The sequence below is a fragment of the Notechis scutatus genome, chromosome 1 (genome assembly GCF_049901735.1).
Source record: "Notechis scutatus isolate UNSWTSFEM ecotype Mainland chromosome 1, rNotScu1.2, whole genome shotgun sequence".
In the NCBI taxonomy this organism is placed as follows: domain Eukaryota; kingdom Metazoa; phylum Chordata; class Lepidosauria; order Squamata; family Elapidae; genus Notechis; species Notechis scutatus.
Window position 1 is genome coordinate 25,784,604 of NC_142009.1, and position 13,860 is coordinate 25,798,463.

Sequence of the window (13,860 nt, forward strand, 5' to 3'; positions counted from 1 at the left end):
TGTATCTAGCTCAGTAAAAAGCAATTATAAGTTTTCCACAAAGTCCTAAAAGGCGAGAGGGAGTTCTGCAAACTAACTTTCCACTGGTTTCTATAATCAGTCGCCCCCGTCTTCCTCCGTGGAAGTTTGAAGGCTGCTCCCATGCATACGCGTCTATTTAGTGTGTCTCTATGGTCCGCGTGGCTCTCCTTTACGTTTCGCGCTGAGCCCGTGACGTCATCACGAGGGGACGTTACTCGGGTAACAGGAGGAGACGCGGCAACCTCCGACGGTGGCGATGCAGCTGCGACACGTTCGGACTCTACTTACTCCACAGGTTACTTGAGCCGAAGAAAAAAACCAGTTTGGGAGATCGAGACGTGGGGAGAATTACCACACCTCCAGTCCCTTGCCCATGGCCTGTAGCGTCGTGCATCTCCACTTCCCCTAGGAAGAAATTGGGCTGGCAACGGGTCATTAAACCTCATCCGAGTTGGTGGAAGTCTGCCTGCATATCCTACCTATAACTTTTCTTGCCTTTCTTCCTTCCAGGATGGGGCAGCCAAAGTTACCTGCATGGCCTGGGCCCCAAATAATGCCAAATTTGCCGTTTGCACAGTGGATCGCGTGGTTCTCTTATATGATGAACAGGGTGAGCGTAGGGACAAGTTTTCCACCAAGCCTGCAGATGCTAAGGTAAGTTATTATTAGAGTGGTCGGGCTGTATGAAATCGTATTTCAGAGTTTGTCCAAAGTTAAGGTTTGAGAAAGGGAGTAATGGGTTGCTCAGTTGGTATGTTAGACTCATCACGGGAAAATTCATTCCCTTCTCATTACATGCTGCCTTCCTGGATGAATCAGTGTTAATTATTTAGTGCTTTATTGTTGTATAGCAATACGTTAGAGAGGAAAATGCACTCTATTCTATGAAGATTTCTCCTGAACATATTTTCAGAAGTTTTCAAAAATGCATTTACTTTGGAATTGCCTGAGTAATATTTTGCAAGATGTTCATGTGACATTGCCATCAAATTATTGTTATACAAAATACTTGCAAGAAATTAAGAATGCAAATATGAAGGGAAGAGACAAATTTTGTAACTGGCAAAAAGTAGCATAATTGGATATAACAGCATCATTTATGTATTGTGAGTTCTTGCACAGAAGCTCAATTATCTTCCAAGGCTTTAAAAGTACAGTAAATCTAGAATAAATCATTTCAGGAAACAATTAAAAATCAGTTTCACAATGTTGCAATGAAGCAGAAATCACACTGAACTACAACTAAGGTCCCCCTGAAGGACGGAAACGCTACTTGTTCTTTTTTTGTCGGAGACCCAGCCATAACTCAAACAAATACCGATTTCCAACTTTTACAGTTGATTTTTTTGAACTAAAAACACCACTCAATTACATATATATGTATGTCAAAATCTCAATCTCAGAAGAATTGAAGATGCCCATGTGCGATACCTCTTTCTGGATGATGACTCCAAAACACTACAGTTTCCACACATTTTTATATTTTTTAATGATTTGACCAGTTCATTAAATTGGGCCAGTTCCATTTTGGCATTTATCACAGACCTGGTAATTTTCAGCAGAGTGGTGGTGTCTTGCTTGGTTCTAGAAAACAACCCTTTTTGTGGGAATTATATAACCTGACAACTTTTGTCCTGAATAAACCTTTTGACATTTTTGACCTAATTTGATGGATTTCACATATTCCAGCTTTCATATATGTCCATAATATATGGCATAAAGCTACACATTACTAGTGACACATTGGCATCAATATACTGATACTTGGTTGACATGTTCTAGATATATCCTCAGCCCGTGGTAAACTGTATAATCTCATAGCTGTTTTTTGTTGGTCCTGTCTCCTATGTATATTGTTTTAAATCTTTTAAATGCCCCAGAAATTTCTCTCATCTCTTACTGTTTGTTTGTTTTGCAAATCTGGATTCCGTTTTGCCTGCTTTGTTTGCAAAATGCTTCCTGAATGAAATCACCTTGTAATAGTTTTGCTGGTGCACTGCATTGATATGAGTGACTTTTTCAGACATGATGATGCCTCCTGATATACAATTTTTTGAATTATGATTTTGAGTAAACAACAGGCACATTATGTTACAGCCTTTATCTTTCTTCTCTTTCCAGTATGGCAGGAAGAGCTATGTGGTAAAAGGAATGGCATTTTCCCCAGATTCTACTAAGATTGCTGTTGGGCAGTCAGACAACATAATCTTTGTATACAAAATTGGGGAAGAATGGTAAGTGCCTTTGGGTAGGATAGGATGAAAACAGAAATTCATTCTTTTAAAATAGCAACAGATTGTGTTGTATTGATAGCCCTTCAGTTGCACATCTGGTGTTACTGTGGATATGGATGAATATGATTCATTTCCTAGTTCTTGGAGTTCTAAATTGCAAGGAATGTCACATTAACTTCAGGGGACTATGGGCACACTCTGGGTGCCTGTCCCCTGCTTTACTTAACACTATTCCTATATTACTTCATCCAGTTGGATCTCCTAGGGAGCTTTGTAATATTTGTTGGCCCTTGACAGTAATATTGTCTCTGTTTATTCCTGTCCAGGGGTGACAAAAAGGTGATCTGCAACAAGTTTATTCAGACGGTAAGTGTGTTTGTAGTGAGAGAACTTGTACATCCTTGCATGCTGTCAGGTCTACTTTTTTTTTTAATTAATAAGAGACAGGTGCTTGAAATGAAGTTTGGGAGGGAGTTAGGGAAAGACCTGGATATTGGATTAGCTATGCTGACCAAGATTTGTGAATGAAATAAACAGGAAGGGAAGATTATCAGAATAGCTCTGCCTAATAGTACTATCATTTTTTACAGCTGTTAAGAGGAAGTTTGGCCATGGGAGGAGTCGGCATTGGAACTCCAATTTCAAAAACAGGCCATTCAGTTGACAGATTTCTTTGTCTGCCTGCAGAATAGATGTTTTCTTCTGCTCCTGATTATCCTGTTTACTTTGTTTTTCATTAGAGTGCTGTGACATGTTTGCTATGGCCGGAGGAGAATACCATTGTGTTTGGGCTTGTTGAAGGCAAGGTGAGAGAAGCTGAGTCATAGAGTCTTTTTGAGAAAAGAATTGGGGGGAATAAACACCCACATCTAGATGCTGCTGCAGATTGATTCATCTCAGGTGTCATTGGCTGTCCCCAAATTCTCCCTAAGCAGTACAGATGTTGAAGGGTGTCTATTCTGATTCTCTTCTTGCTCCCTTATTGTTGGGATGACCTGATTTTTCTTTTTTAAAGATTCGTTTAGCTAACACCAAGACCAACAAATCCTCTACCATTTATGGAACAGATTCCTATGTGGTGTCATTGGCCTCCAAGTAAGTGAGGGAATGGGAAAGGTGACTTAGTTGACTTAGTTGACTTAGTTGATAGCTCTGATTCTTCTCCTGGCCAGCTCTGGCCAGGAGTGTAGAGCACAGGTCCCCAATCCCTGGTCCGTGGACTGGCACTGGGCTGCGTCATGCCAGAAACCAGGCCGCACAAACAAGTGAAGCCCCATAGGCGGAATGCAGTCAGCACATGACACACACTCCTCTGGTCTATGGAAAAAACCTTTCTCCACAGAACTGGTCCCTAGTGCCCAAAAGGTTGGGGACTGCTGGCATAGAGTACAGTGGAACCTCAGGTCATGAACTCTCCTGTTTTCAATCAAATTGGGTGGCAAACAAAAAATCCACCCGATTTTTGAATTGGGTCACGATTCAAAAATGGGTGGTGAACAAAATCGCCGCGCAAAGATTTCCTTTCCGTGCCGATTTCCCCTTTGGTGCCATTTTTTTTGACTGGGTGCATGCACAGTCAGTCGTGCTTCCGGACACAACCAAATCGGGTCACGATCGGTGTCCAGGAACGGATTACGGTCGCGACCTGAGGCTCCACTTCTTGTCATGTCTCCAGGGCATGCTGGAGCCGTGACACCACGCATTGTGCCATATCAGACTATGCTATCAAGGGGGAAGTACTGTTAATCACCCAACCTGGGTTTTCCGACTGTTCAGCGGAGATAACGAGCCTTGCTGACGTCACACGCTGAGCTGTTACAGCCTGTGGGTGGTTGTAGACAAAGTGATTAAGATGCTGCCTGTTGAACTAACGATCTTGAGAGGGGGTGGAGGGTCACTTCATAGGGGTAAATACAACGATGGAATATGATATTTGTACAAATATGGTAAATAGGGGTGGATAATTAATGGATAAAAGCATGGTGTATAGGTATTACATGGTGATCGGATGTGATGCAGTAGCGCTCACCGGATGGTGGATAAACTCATTAAGTTGTTAACTGGTGTATAAATACAGCTCTGGCTGCGAGGTGTGCCAGAGCTGACTTTAATTCCTTTTGGTTACTCGTTGTTACCTGAATCCGGGGCATTGTATGGACGAATAAAGACTCATTTGATCATTACCTTGAGACCTTTGTTTCCCTTCCTGTCTGGAATTCGGCGAAACAGCTGAGACTTGTATTTGTTCATTGTGAGTATCTGTTTTTAGGCTGCAGCTGTGGAGTAGGTTAGCTACACAATACTTACCCTGAGCCTGATGGCTGCACTGCTCTAGCCTACATCCTTGTGGAGAGAATTAAAACTAAGTGAGTGGTTTAAAGCAATGATCCCTTGCCATGCCATACTGATCACTCGATATATATCCCCTCTGCAGTGTCTCGGGGAAGGGAATCCTCTCTGGACATGCAGATGGAACCATTGTGCGTTACTTTTTTGATGATGAAGGCTCTGGGGAATCACAGGTACGAAAAAGTTTATCCTTCTCTAATCCAAGTAAGCCTGCAAAGAGGTGCGTATAACATGGAAAACAGCTATTCCTTCAAGATATAATGTTATTCAGGAAACGGCAGCTTTTTTAGCCTTATTTCACATTTCTGGAAAAGATGGATGCTTCCCCAACAAGAATTTCCACGAAACCGGAGAGGTAGTTTGGAGTGAGGTGAATGGAGCATCTCTTAGCTGGAGACACGAAGGTTGCTGGGATAGTCTCCTTATATAGAGAGATCTTTGTGTGCATACACACATACGTTGTACACTTTCTATTTTGTGAAAAGTTTTGTATACTGTTCTATACTTATATACTTTAATGGAGTTGTACAGTTCACACAGTCTTTATTTTTTCTACCAGTGTCATCTCTTTTCCTGATTTTCTGCCTTTCTTTCGAGATGATGCACTCTCCCTAAACTCTGCTTCCCCTGGCATGTGAAGAAGAAAGTATTTAAAAAGATCATGGCATACCCCACACCCCATCTCCTCTACTTTGGCCTTTTCCCAGCTGTACTGGGAAGAACAGGAAAGCAATTTGTGTGTACTACTATATGCAGAAAAAGATATGTGTATGAGACAGGAAATGAAGGAAGGATTTTCCCCTGATATTTTAGGTTATGAGCAGGAAGTTCTCCTTTAAAAATGGAAAGGTTATATATTAAATTCCTTATTACATCTATCTAGTTTGTTATATTGGCTGTGCTCATTTTAGAACCAATTTGCACTTGGAGCCCAAGGTAGAGTAGGCTGCTGAAGCTCCCCACAGCAAAAAAAAAAAAAAAAGTATTGCATTTCCTGTGCAGATTAATAAGCTTATACCTGGAAGTTAACAGAAAGAACAAGACTGGTTTTTTTAGGCCAACCTGGTTACCAAGATGTGGAATTTGTTTTAAAAGGAATTAGTCTGATTAAAATAGTTTTTCAGTATAAATGTCCTGAAAAGGGTATCTAAAATGCCACTGCATACCCAGTTAATGGATAGAAGAAAACATCATGGCTCTTCTCAGCAGCATGATATTTTTATGCTGGCTTGGGGTAAGCATTTGCACAGCTTTTCTCGAGAGCATTGGGCAGCGTGTGCTGTCTGTTGCCACTGGCCTCTTTTCCCCTCTCTCATTTTTGTTTCTGGATTCTGAACAGGGCAAATTGGTGGTGCACCCCTGTCCCCCTTATGCCTTGGCATGGGCATCCAACAGCATTGTGGCTTGCGGCTGTGACAGAAAGATTGTGGCCTATGGGAAAGAAGGGCATGTGATCCAAACCTTTGACTACAGTCGAGATGCTTCAGAGAAGGAGTTCACTGTTGCAGCTTCCAGTCCAGGGGGCCAATCAGTAGTAATTGGCAGTTTTGACAGGTGTGATGCTTGAGGATGGAACAAGGGAACAGACTGAAGTCGGGCAAACCTCTCCTGGCTACTCACTCCATCTTTCCTCTCCCAGGCTGAGAGTGTTGAACTGGAGTCCTCGTCGCAGTGCATGGGAGGAAGCCAAGCCCAAGGAGATTTCTCATCTATATACCATCACAGCGTTGGCCTGGAAACGGGATGGTTCACGACTCTGTGCGGTGTGTTTCCTCTCTCCATATCATGTCTGTGGATACAATTCCAGAATGGCCATGTGTTCCGATCTCATATTCTGGGTTGGAGGGCTGGTACACAAAGGATACCTGAAGGAAACTTTTGTTTATACAGGGTACCCTGTGTGGTGGAGTGGAACAGTTTGACTGCTGCCTTCGCAGGAGCATTTACAAGAACAAATTTGAAATGACATATGTAGGGCCAAGCCAGGTATGAGGGTGAAGTTGGGAATACAAGAACCTTTGCTCTTGAGCAGCTGGCTTCAAATACCAGCAGAATGGGAACTAAATAAATCACAAAGAATTGTTTTGCAAATGGTATGGACAGTGATAGTTTGTTAGTCACAAAATAGATGTTATTGCCTTAGATAATTAATGTATATAGTATTATAACAACATATATGTGAATGTTGTACGTCTACCTGTTTTATAGCAATAGCACTTAGACTTATATACCGCTTCATAGTGCTTTACAGCCTTCTCTAAGCGGTTTAGAGAGTCAGCATATTGCCACCAACAATCTGGGTCCTCATTTTACCAACCTCAGAAGGCTGAATCAACATTGAGCTGGTGAGAATCGAACTGCTGGCAGTTGGCAGAATTAGCCTGCAATACTGCATTCTAACCAGAGCTCTTTTATGCCTAATATGCACAGCACACATTTATGTTGTAGCAAGGGCAATAGCACTTAGACTTGTATACCACCCCATCGTGCTTTAGAGCATTCTCTGGCTGGTTGTGTCAGCATATTGTCAGCATATTGCCCCCAACAATCTGATTCCTCATATTACCAATCTCAGAAGGATGGAAGGCCGAGTCAATAATGCTGCTAAAACACATAGCAGGACACATCTATTTCCACATTTACCCAGTACTTCCAGATTCTCCCCCTAAAGTCTGAAAGTTTTTGATTTCACCTGCCTTATGATGCTGCCATATCACTTAATAGATTCTGATTCCTACCTTTGATCAGGAAAATATGTTGTCTTTAAAGTATTTCAGGCAAACTAGTGATTTGTGGAGATAAAACTTGAGAATGTATTATTGGAAGACAGAGGCAAAAATATTACCATGGTGTGAGACTGTTCTATTGATCTGGATAGTCTCCCTAAAGTTAAATGTAATAGTGAGTAAATACAAAATGACAGAATTTAATGATTGCAACAATTTAGCTAATAATGATAGGCTGTCTTAGCCTCCGGAAAACCAACTTGACTTTCTTAGGATCAGCTAGTCTAATGAGCTATCCTCATTTTTTTGTTCTACACATAATTCTACAGATCATCAATATGCATGTATATAAGTTGGAGGAAAGAGAATGCTGCTTTGCTATGATATCTTTTTATCTATATGCCAGGTCATTGTGAAGAATTTGTCCACTGGTATGCGAGTAGTTTTGAAATCTCATTATGGCTATGAAATTGATGAGGTGAAAATCCTGGGAAAGGAACGCTACCTTGTTGCCCACACCTCAGATACACTGCTTCTTGGTGACCTGAATTCCACCAAACTCAGTGAGGTAACATGTTTCTCATGTAAAGTGGGCTGATAGATGTTGGGAGGCTGGTCTGCATAAGGTCTGTTTCTGCATTAGTTCCTGTCTGTTGCATTCAGTTAGATATAGTGATTTGTTCAAGCCATAGATTTAGGCTTCACACATTAAAAAACAGGCAAGGCCTTGATCATATCATTGTGGCTGCCATTTTGACTTTTTTGACCACACTCTGCAGACATACCTGATTCAGATGTTTTTTCAGATTTCTCCAGCCAGGCCTGTTTCTGTATCTCTAACCGTGATTAATGGCAAGAATGCCTTTGGCTATCCTCAGACTTTGAATCCCCCTGAGATCTCTGCTCTTTTATCACTTTGGCTTGGTTTGACTTTTCTGCAGGTTTGTTGGCCAGGAGGACAGTTGTTCATCCATTTTTGCTGGATAACCTTTAAAAAAATGATGTGAATTTCTTTTTCCCCTCCCTGTTCTTCTCTTTTTCCAAATGTCAATCCTCAGTGCCTGGGACTTCACAATTTTCCCACGATTTCCCAGAGAGAGACAATAGTTTATAAAAGTCAGCTTAGCCTTTCTGTCTCTTTTCAGTCAGGGCCCACCTTAAATTACCAGCAGTTGGAATATAAAGCCAGTCGTGACACCGCTTGAACAGGCTTAGCCTGGTTATTTATGTGGTGAGAGTCAGTAGACTGGGGGCTGGCTGACAGAACTTAATCACTTTGTAGAAAGTTATAAATGACATGAGCAGCATTTACGCTGAGAAATGCTAGTGGAAGCATGCTATTTGAAAGGGAAATCTTGTCAAATTCTATCAGGCAAGTGTGAATGGGGTGAACATGGGAAGATTATCTGATTTCATGAACACTGTCTATTCTTTTCAGGTGGCCTGGCAGGGATCTGGTGGGAATGAGAAGTTTTTCTTTGACAATGAAAATGTAAGTGTGTGCATGCTACCCATTCAAATCTTGCCAATGTCCCTCTTTGTTAACGTTCTTTCTGCAAGAGTCTGTTCTACTCTTCTGGTTGGCATTTCTATAACATTGGAGGGGGAAGAAGTATGAGAAGCCATGATGTTTGAAGGCTCTATGCCCCTTTTCCCTGCCATTCAGATTGTCATGTTTCCCACCGTACTCTAGGTCTGCATGATCTTCAATGCAGGAGAATTGACTGTAGTGGAATATGGGAGTAATGAGATTTTGGGTTCTGTGCGCACTGAGTTTATGAATCCCCATCTCATCAGGTGAATAATGAGACCTTTTTCTGCTGTTGGAACTTGAGGAGTAAAAGCACCTGCCCTCCCAACATGCACACACCTGTTCTCATTTTTGTACATTCTTTTAGCGTCCGACTCAATGAGAGGAGGCAACGTGGAACTGAGGAGAACAAACAACTGGCCTATTTAGTTGACATTAAGACCATTGCAGTAGGTGAATGAAGTTCCTTCTTCTTTTCTACCCAAGCGTTGACTGCTTGAGGTTGAGCCTTATACCATTTAAGCCTTATACCATTTTTTCCTAACTTTAGTGGACCTTGTGGCCAGCTATAATATTGGCACTATCAGCCATGACAGCAAGATTGACTGGCTGGAGCTGAATGAAACTGGCCATAAATTGCTTTTCCGGGATAAAAAGATGAAGGTAACAGGAGGAGATAGAAGGGGAGGGAATTCTGTTGTGTAGGGACCCTGAATGGAAGGAAAAAAAGATGATAAGAAAAACATGCCTCTGTTGATGCTGTGTTTCTTTTCTCCCACCCACCTCACCTGTTATAATTCCCAGCTGCATCTCTATGACATTGACAATGCTGTAAAGACCACCATCCTTAGCTACTGTTCCTATGTGCAATGGGTTCCAGGGAGTGACGTGGTGGTAGCCCAGAATCGAAACAGTCTCTGTGTATGGTATAATATTGATACACCAGAACGAGTGACCATGTTCCCCATGAAGGTAATATTTGCTCTCCACCTGCTGGTATCAGACCAGCATCTGGCTTAAGTGTTTAGTTGGTAAAGATTAGCTGGAGTTTGTGAGGCTGCAGATGGTCACAATCTCTCAGCTAGTGAAAGGAAGACAAGAGCTAGCCTGGCAGATTGTATAATGTGGGGAAAGTACTAAGTTTTTTAAAAATTGGCTCCTGCAGGGTGATATTGTGGACTTGGAGAGGAGCAACGGGAAGACAGAAGTGATTGTGACTGAGGGTGTAAATACCGTGTCCTACACTTTGGATGAGGGGCTCATTGAGTTTGGAACTGCAATTGATGATGGTGACTACCATAGGTGAGAGGCTGAAACGGATTCCAGACAGTTTTAAAATTTCCAGCCAGGTGAGAATCTGGAAGCAGCCACCAAGCAACAACTCCAGAAAAGCTTTGGTGGGGATCCATGAGCAAGCAAAGTTGCTCCACCCTTACTCTTGAAGGGAGGAATCTGCCCTTTCATGTGAAGCCTTGGCTAAATCTACAGAGAGTTTGAAGAAAATCTGATTCTTAATTGCTCAGTGCCCCATTGCCATGGGTGACTGGTACTCAGCCCCTTTGCTTTCTGCTTTTAGAGCTGTAGCTTTCTTAGAAACATTGGAGATGTCTGCTGAGACAGAGGCCATGTGGAAGACATTAAGTCGACTAACATTGGAGGCCAGACAGCTGCATATTGCTGAAAGGTGGGTGATTTAGTCCGGCAAGCTCCCCAAAAGTATCCGGTAGAGTTAATCTGGCATTGTTAGCCAGAGAATCAGCAGTCTGGTTTTGGACAAACACATTTTCTAAAAAGGCACAAGTTTTCATCAGCTGTGTTTCATTTCAGCTCCTGATATGCTTAGTGGCTAGACCAGTGGTTCCCAACCTTTTTTTCGCCCCACACCCCTAAAGAAATTTCACTCGAACCTCACACCCCCTGAAATTTATATTTTGCTCAGTTAAGTTAATCCATTGCAAAAGAAAATAAAAATGCCAACATATAGCCAATATCCTATTATTTACCTGGACTTTTCTCGCACCCCCTGGAATATCGTCTCGCACCCCCACGTTGGGAACCCCTGGGCTAGACTGATGTTGGATTTAAATTGGGGTGAAGCAGAGGAGGTGATGATGATAGACAAATTGATTATATGGATGCAGGTTTTAAAATTTCTTAATTGGAAAAGATGCTGGCAGACTCCTGTTTTTTGGATACCATAGATCAGGGGTGTCAAACTCTATTTCACTGAGGCCAACAGGACTGTGTTTGGCCAGGGTGGACGTGGCCAGCTTGATGTCACTTATGCTAGGGGTGTCTGTGGTGGTTCAAGGGCTCTGCCAGCAAAAATGGGCTCCTAATCTCTGTTTTCGCTGGCAGAGGCACTGAGGGCTGGTCCTTCACTGTTTCCAGGGCAGCCCTGCAGGCCAGATTTAAGCACCCCAGGGGGCGGAGCCTTGAGTTTGACACCCCTGCCATAGATTAACCTAGTTCTCTCACAGGGTCACTCAGAGAGCAATCCACTTAAACCAAGGACTTCTTGATTCAGTCTGCCATCTTTCATGAAATCCCTTGATTAGATTGTCTGTGTGTTAACGGTCTTGCTTACTCACCTCTTTACTAAAGTAGTTATATTTTTGCGAATTTCCTTTAGACCAGTTATGAACTGGAAGGCCTTTTATTCTGCTTCATATCCACTTTAGACCACAAAAACTTGCAACCCTTGGTTGCTTGCTGTTCGTATTATTGTGTGTTTTGCTATGCACCACCCAGAATCACCCTGTCTTGAGTTGGGTGTCCTTATAAATCTTGAAATGAAATGTCTAAAATAAAATAAACCCTAATAATATTTTCTTCTAGGTGTTTTGCTGCTCTTGGACAAGTATCCAAGGCTCGATTTCTCCATGAAACCAATGAGATTGCTGACCAAGTGGCCAAGGAATACGTGAGTGAAATGTGGAGCTTGCTTTTGCCCTTTTATTCTCCTATTTCCTAGGTTTCCCTATCCATGTTCCTGATATTTCCTTTCCGTTCAATCAGGGCTTCCCAAATTGGGGAGGTACAGACAGAATTCCGAGGAGGGCTGAATAATGTTTAGTTACATTGCTACAATAAATCCACCTTTCCCAAAGATTAATTGTATTGTTTACATTGCTTATTTTGTGTTCATTTTGGCCTTTGGGTAGGTGAGGTATGTACAACTAAGATTACATTAAAGGGAGGTGTGATGACAAAAATGTCTAGGAACTCTTGTCTCAAAGGGAAAGAAGAACCTTCTAATCCAATAGAGCACTTGTCTCATCTGGGTTCTCCTTGCGCTTGGCGGGTGCTTAACTTACATGGATGGAGGGTGCAAGTCTATTTTCCCCACATTTCCTCCTCTCTTTAATTGCTCGCTTCAGGGAGGGGATGGCACAGACTATTATCAAGTCCGAGTCCGCCTGGCTATGTTAGAAAAAAACTACAAGCTGGCAGAGATGATCTTTCTGGAGCAGGTAAGTCTGGGAACAGGGATTACTGATTTTGAACACTTCCGTCACCCTGCACCTCTCTGTGCCAGCCTAACCCGTGTGATTTCCCCTCGTTTAGAATGCTGTGGAGGAGGCCATGGAGATGTATCAAGAGCTTCACATGTGGGATGAATGCATCTCGGTGGCAGAGGCAAAAGTAAGAGAGGCACCGAAGACTTAAGACCACAGGTTTCTGGGATGGTGTGGTAGCTCCTCCTCTGTTGTCCTCTCTCTCTCTCTTTCTCTCAGAACCATCCCGCATTAGAAAAATTGCGTCAAAGCTATTACGAGTGGCTGCTGCAGACCCAGCAGGAGGAGCGGGCTGCTGAGGTACAGGAGATCCAAGGGGACTTGCAAGCAGCCATTGGCCTCTACCTGAAGGCTGGGCTTCCGGCTAAAGCAGCACAGCTGACCATGGACCGAGAGGAGCTGCTGGCTAATACCGACCTAATCAATCGTATTGCTACAGCCCTCGTTCGGGGAGAGCTTTTTGAGCAGGTGACTATTACACTTCAGAATCCTCAGTAGATATACAGCCTCTTTAATTATGTTACATTCCTCTTTTAAAGGAGACGTGCATCACCCAGAGGTAATGGTGGGTATGCTTGTTATCTTCCTTTCATTTTCTTCAGCTACATTGATAACATTGGGAAGATCTGCCAAGATGCTATCTATCATCATAGATGATAACTTACATAGCAGTGAGCAGTAAGATGAGACTATGAAAGAGTGGTAGGCGTAGCTAGATTGGCAGAGTGGGGAAGGGGATAGGGCAGGGGTAGGATTCAAATTTTTAACAACCGGTTCTGTGGGTGTGGCTTAGGTGGTGGGCGTGGCTTAGTGGTCATGTGACTGGGTGGACATGGCTTGGTGGTCATGTTATTGGCTAGGTGTGGCCAACTCAATATCACTCACATCGCATGCATCTCCTCGCCTGGCCTCTCATGACTGTGGGGATGCTGCAACAGTCGTAAGTATGAAAAATGGTCATAAGTCACCTTTTTCAGTGCCATTGTAACTTTGAATGGTCACTCCACACAAGCAAAGTACCAGCAAAGGAGGGGGGGAAACTCCAGAGAAGTTCCTGAGACAGGAAGTCTAGTCCTGCCAAGAATGGAATAAGGTTTAATGGAGAGAATAGAATAGAATAGAATAGAATACTTTTATTGGCCAAGTGTGATTGGACACACAATCACAAGACAGTTTCTGTAAGCAACACCAGAATGTTTCCTTCCTGCCTTCCTTACAGGATTAGGCCAGTAATTTCTTCTAACAACCGATTCTCCGAGCTGCTTAGAATATTAACAACCGGTTCTAGCGAATAGGTGCAAACTGGTAGAATCCCATCCCTGGAATAGGGCTCACAATAAACAAGTTGCTTTTAGAGATTGAAAGAAAAAGGACCTATGTGACAATGAGGGTGATGATGGAATAGGAGGATAGCCTAGACCAGTGGGCCCAAACCTTGGTGGCTGGGGTTGGGGTCGGAGGGGTGGTACCAGGCCATGCGA

General features: G+C 42.9%; 1 protein-coding gene across 1 annotated transcript in view; it reads left to right on the forward strand.

The window, feature by feature from the left end:
- The first annotated feature begins 214 nt into the window (after positions 1–214).
- IFT172 (intraflagellar transport 172) overlaps positions 215–13,860 on the forward strand; it is a 30,097-nt gene continuing 16,451 nt past the window's right edge. Inside the window, exons 1-22 of the mRNA XM_026671617.2 lie at positions 215–316; positions 532–675; positions 2,143–2,255; positions 2,582–2,621; positions 2,996–3,061; positions 3,271–3,350; positions 4,690–4,777; positions 5,944–6,158; positions 6,244–6,367; positions 6,495–6,590; positions 7,737–7,898; positions 8,769–8,822; positions 9,024–9,127; positions 9,229–9,314; positions 9,412–9,524; positions 9,666–9,833; positions 10,027–10,163; positions 10,438–10,545; positions 11,700–11,784; positions 12,242–12,334; positions 12,429–12,506; positions 12,599–12,847. Coding sequence (XP_026527402.2) covers positions 278–316; positions 532–675; positions 2,143–2,255; positions 2,582–2,621; positions 2,996–3,061; positions 3,271–3,350; positions 4,690–4,777; positions 5,944–6,158; positions 6,244–6,367; positions 6,495–6,590; positions 7,737–7,898; positions 8,769–8,822; positions 9,024–9,127; positions 9,229–9,314; positions 9,412–9,524; positions 9,666–9,833; positions 10,027–10,163; positions 10,438–10,545; positions 11,700–11,784; positions 12,242–12,334; positions 12,429–12,506; positions 12,599–12,847 — 2,442 coding nt within the window. The 5' untranslated portion in view covers positions 215–277. The remainder of the gene's footprint in view (positions 317–531; positions 676–2,142; positions 2,256–2,581; positions 2,622–2,995; positions 3,062–3,270; positions 3,351–4,689; positions 4,778–5,943; positions 6,159–6,243; positions 6,368–6,494; positions 6,591–7,736; positions 7,899–8,768; positions 8,823–9,023; positions 9,128–9,228; positions 9,315–9,411; positions 9,525–9,665; positions 9,834–10,026; positions 10,164–10,437; positions 10,546–11,699; positions 11,785–12,241; positions 12,335–12,428; positions 12,507–12,598; positions 12,848–13,860) is intronic.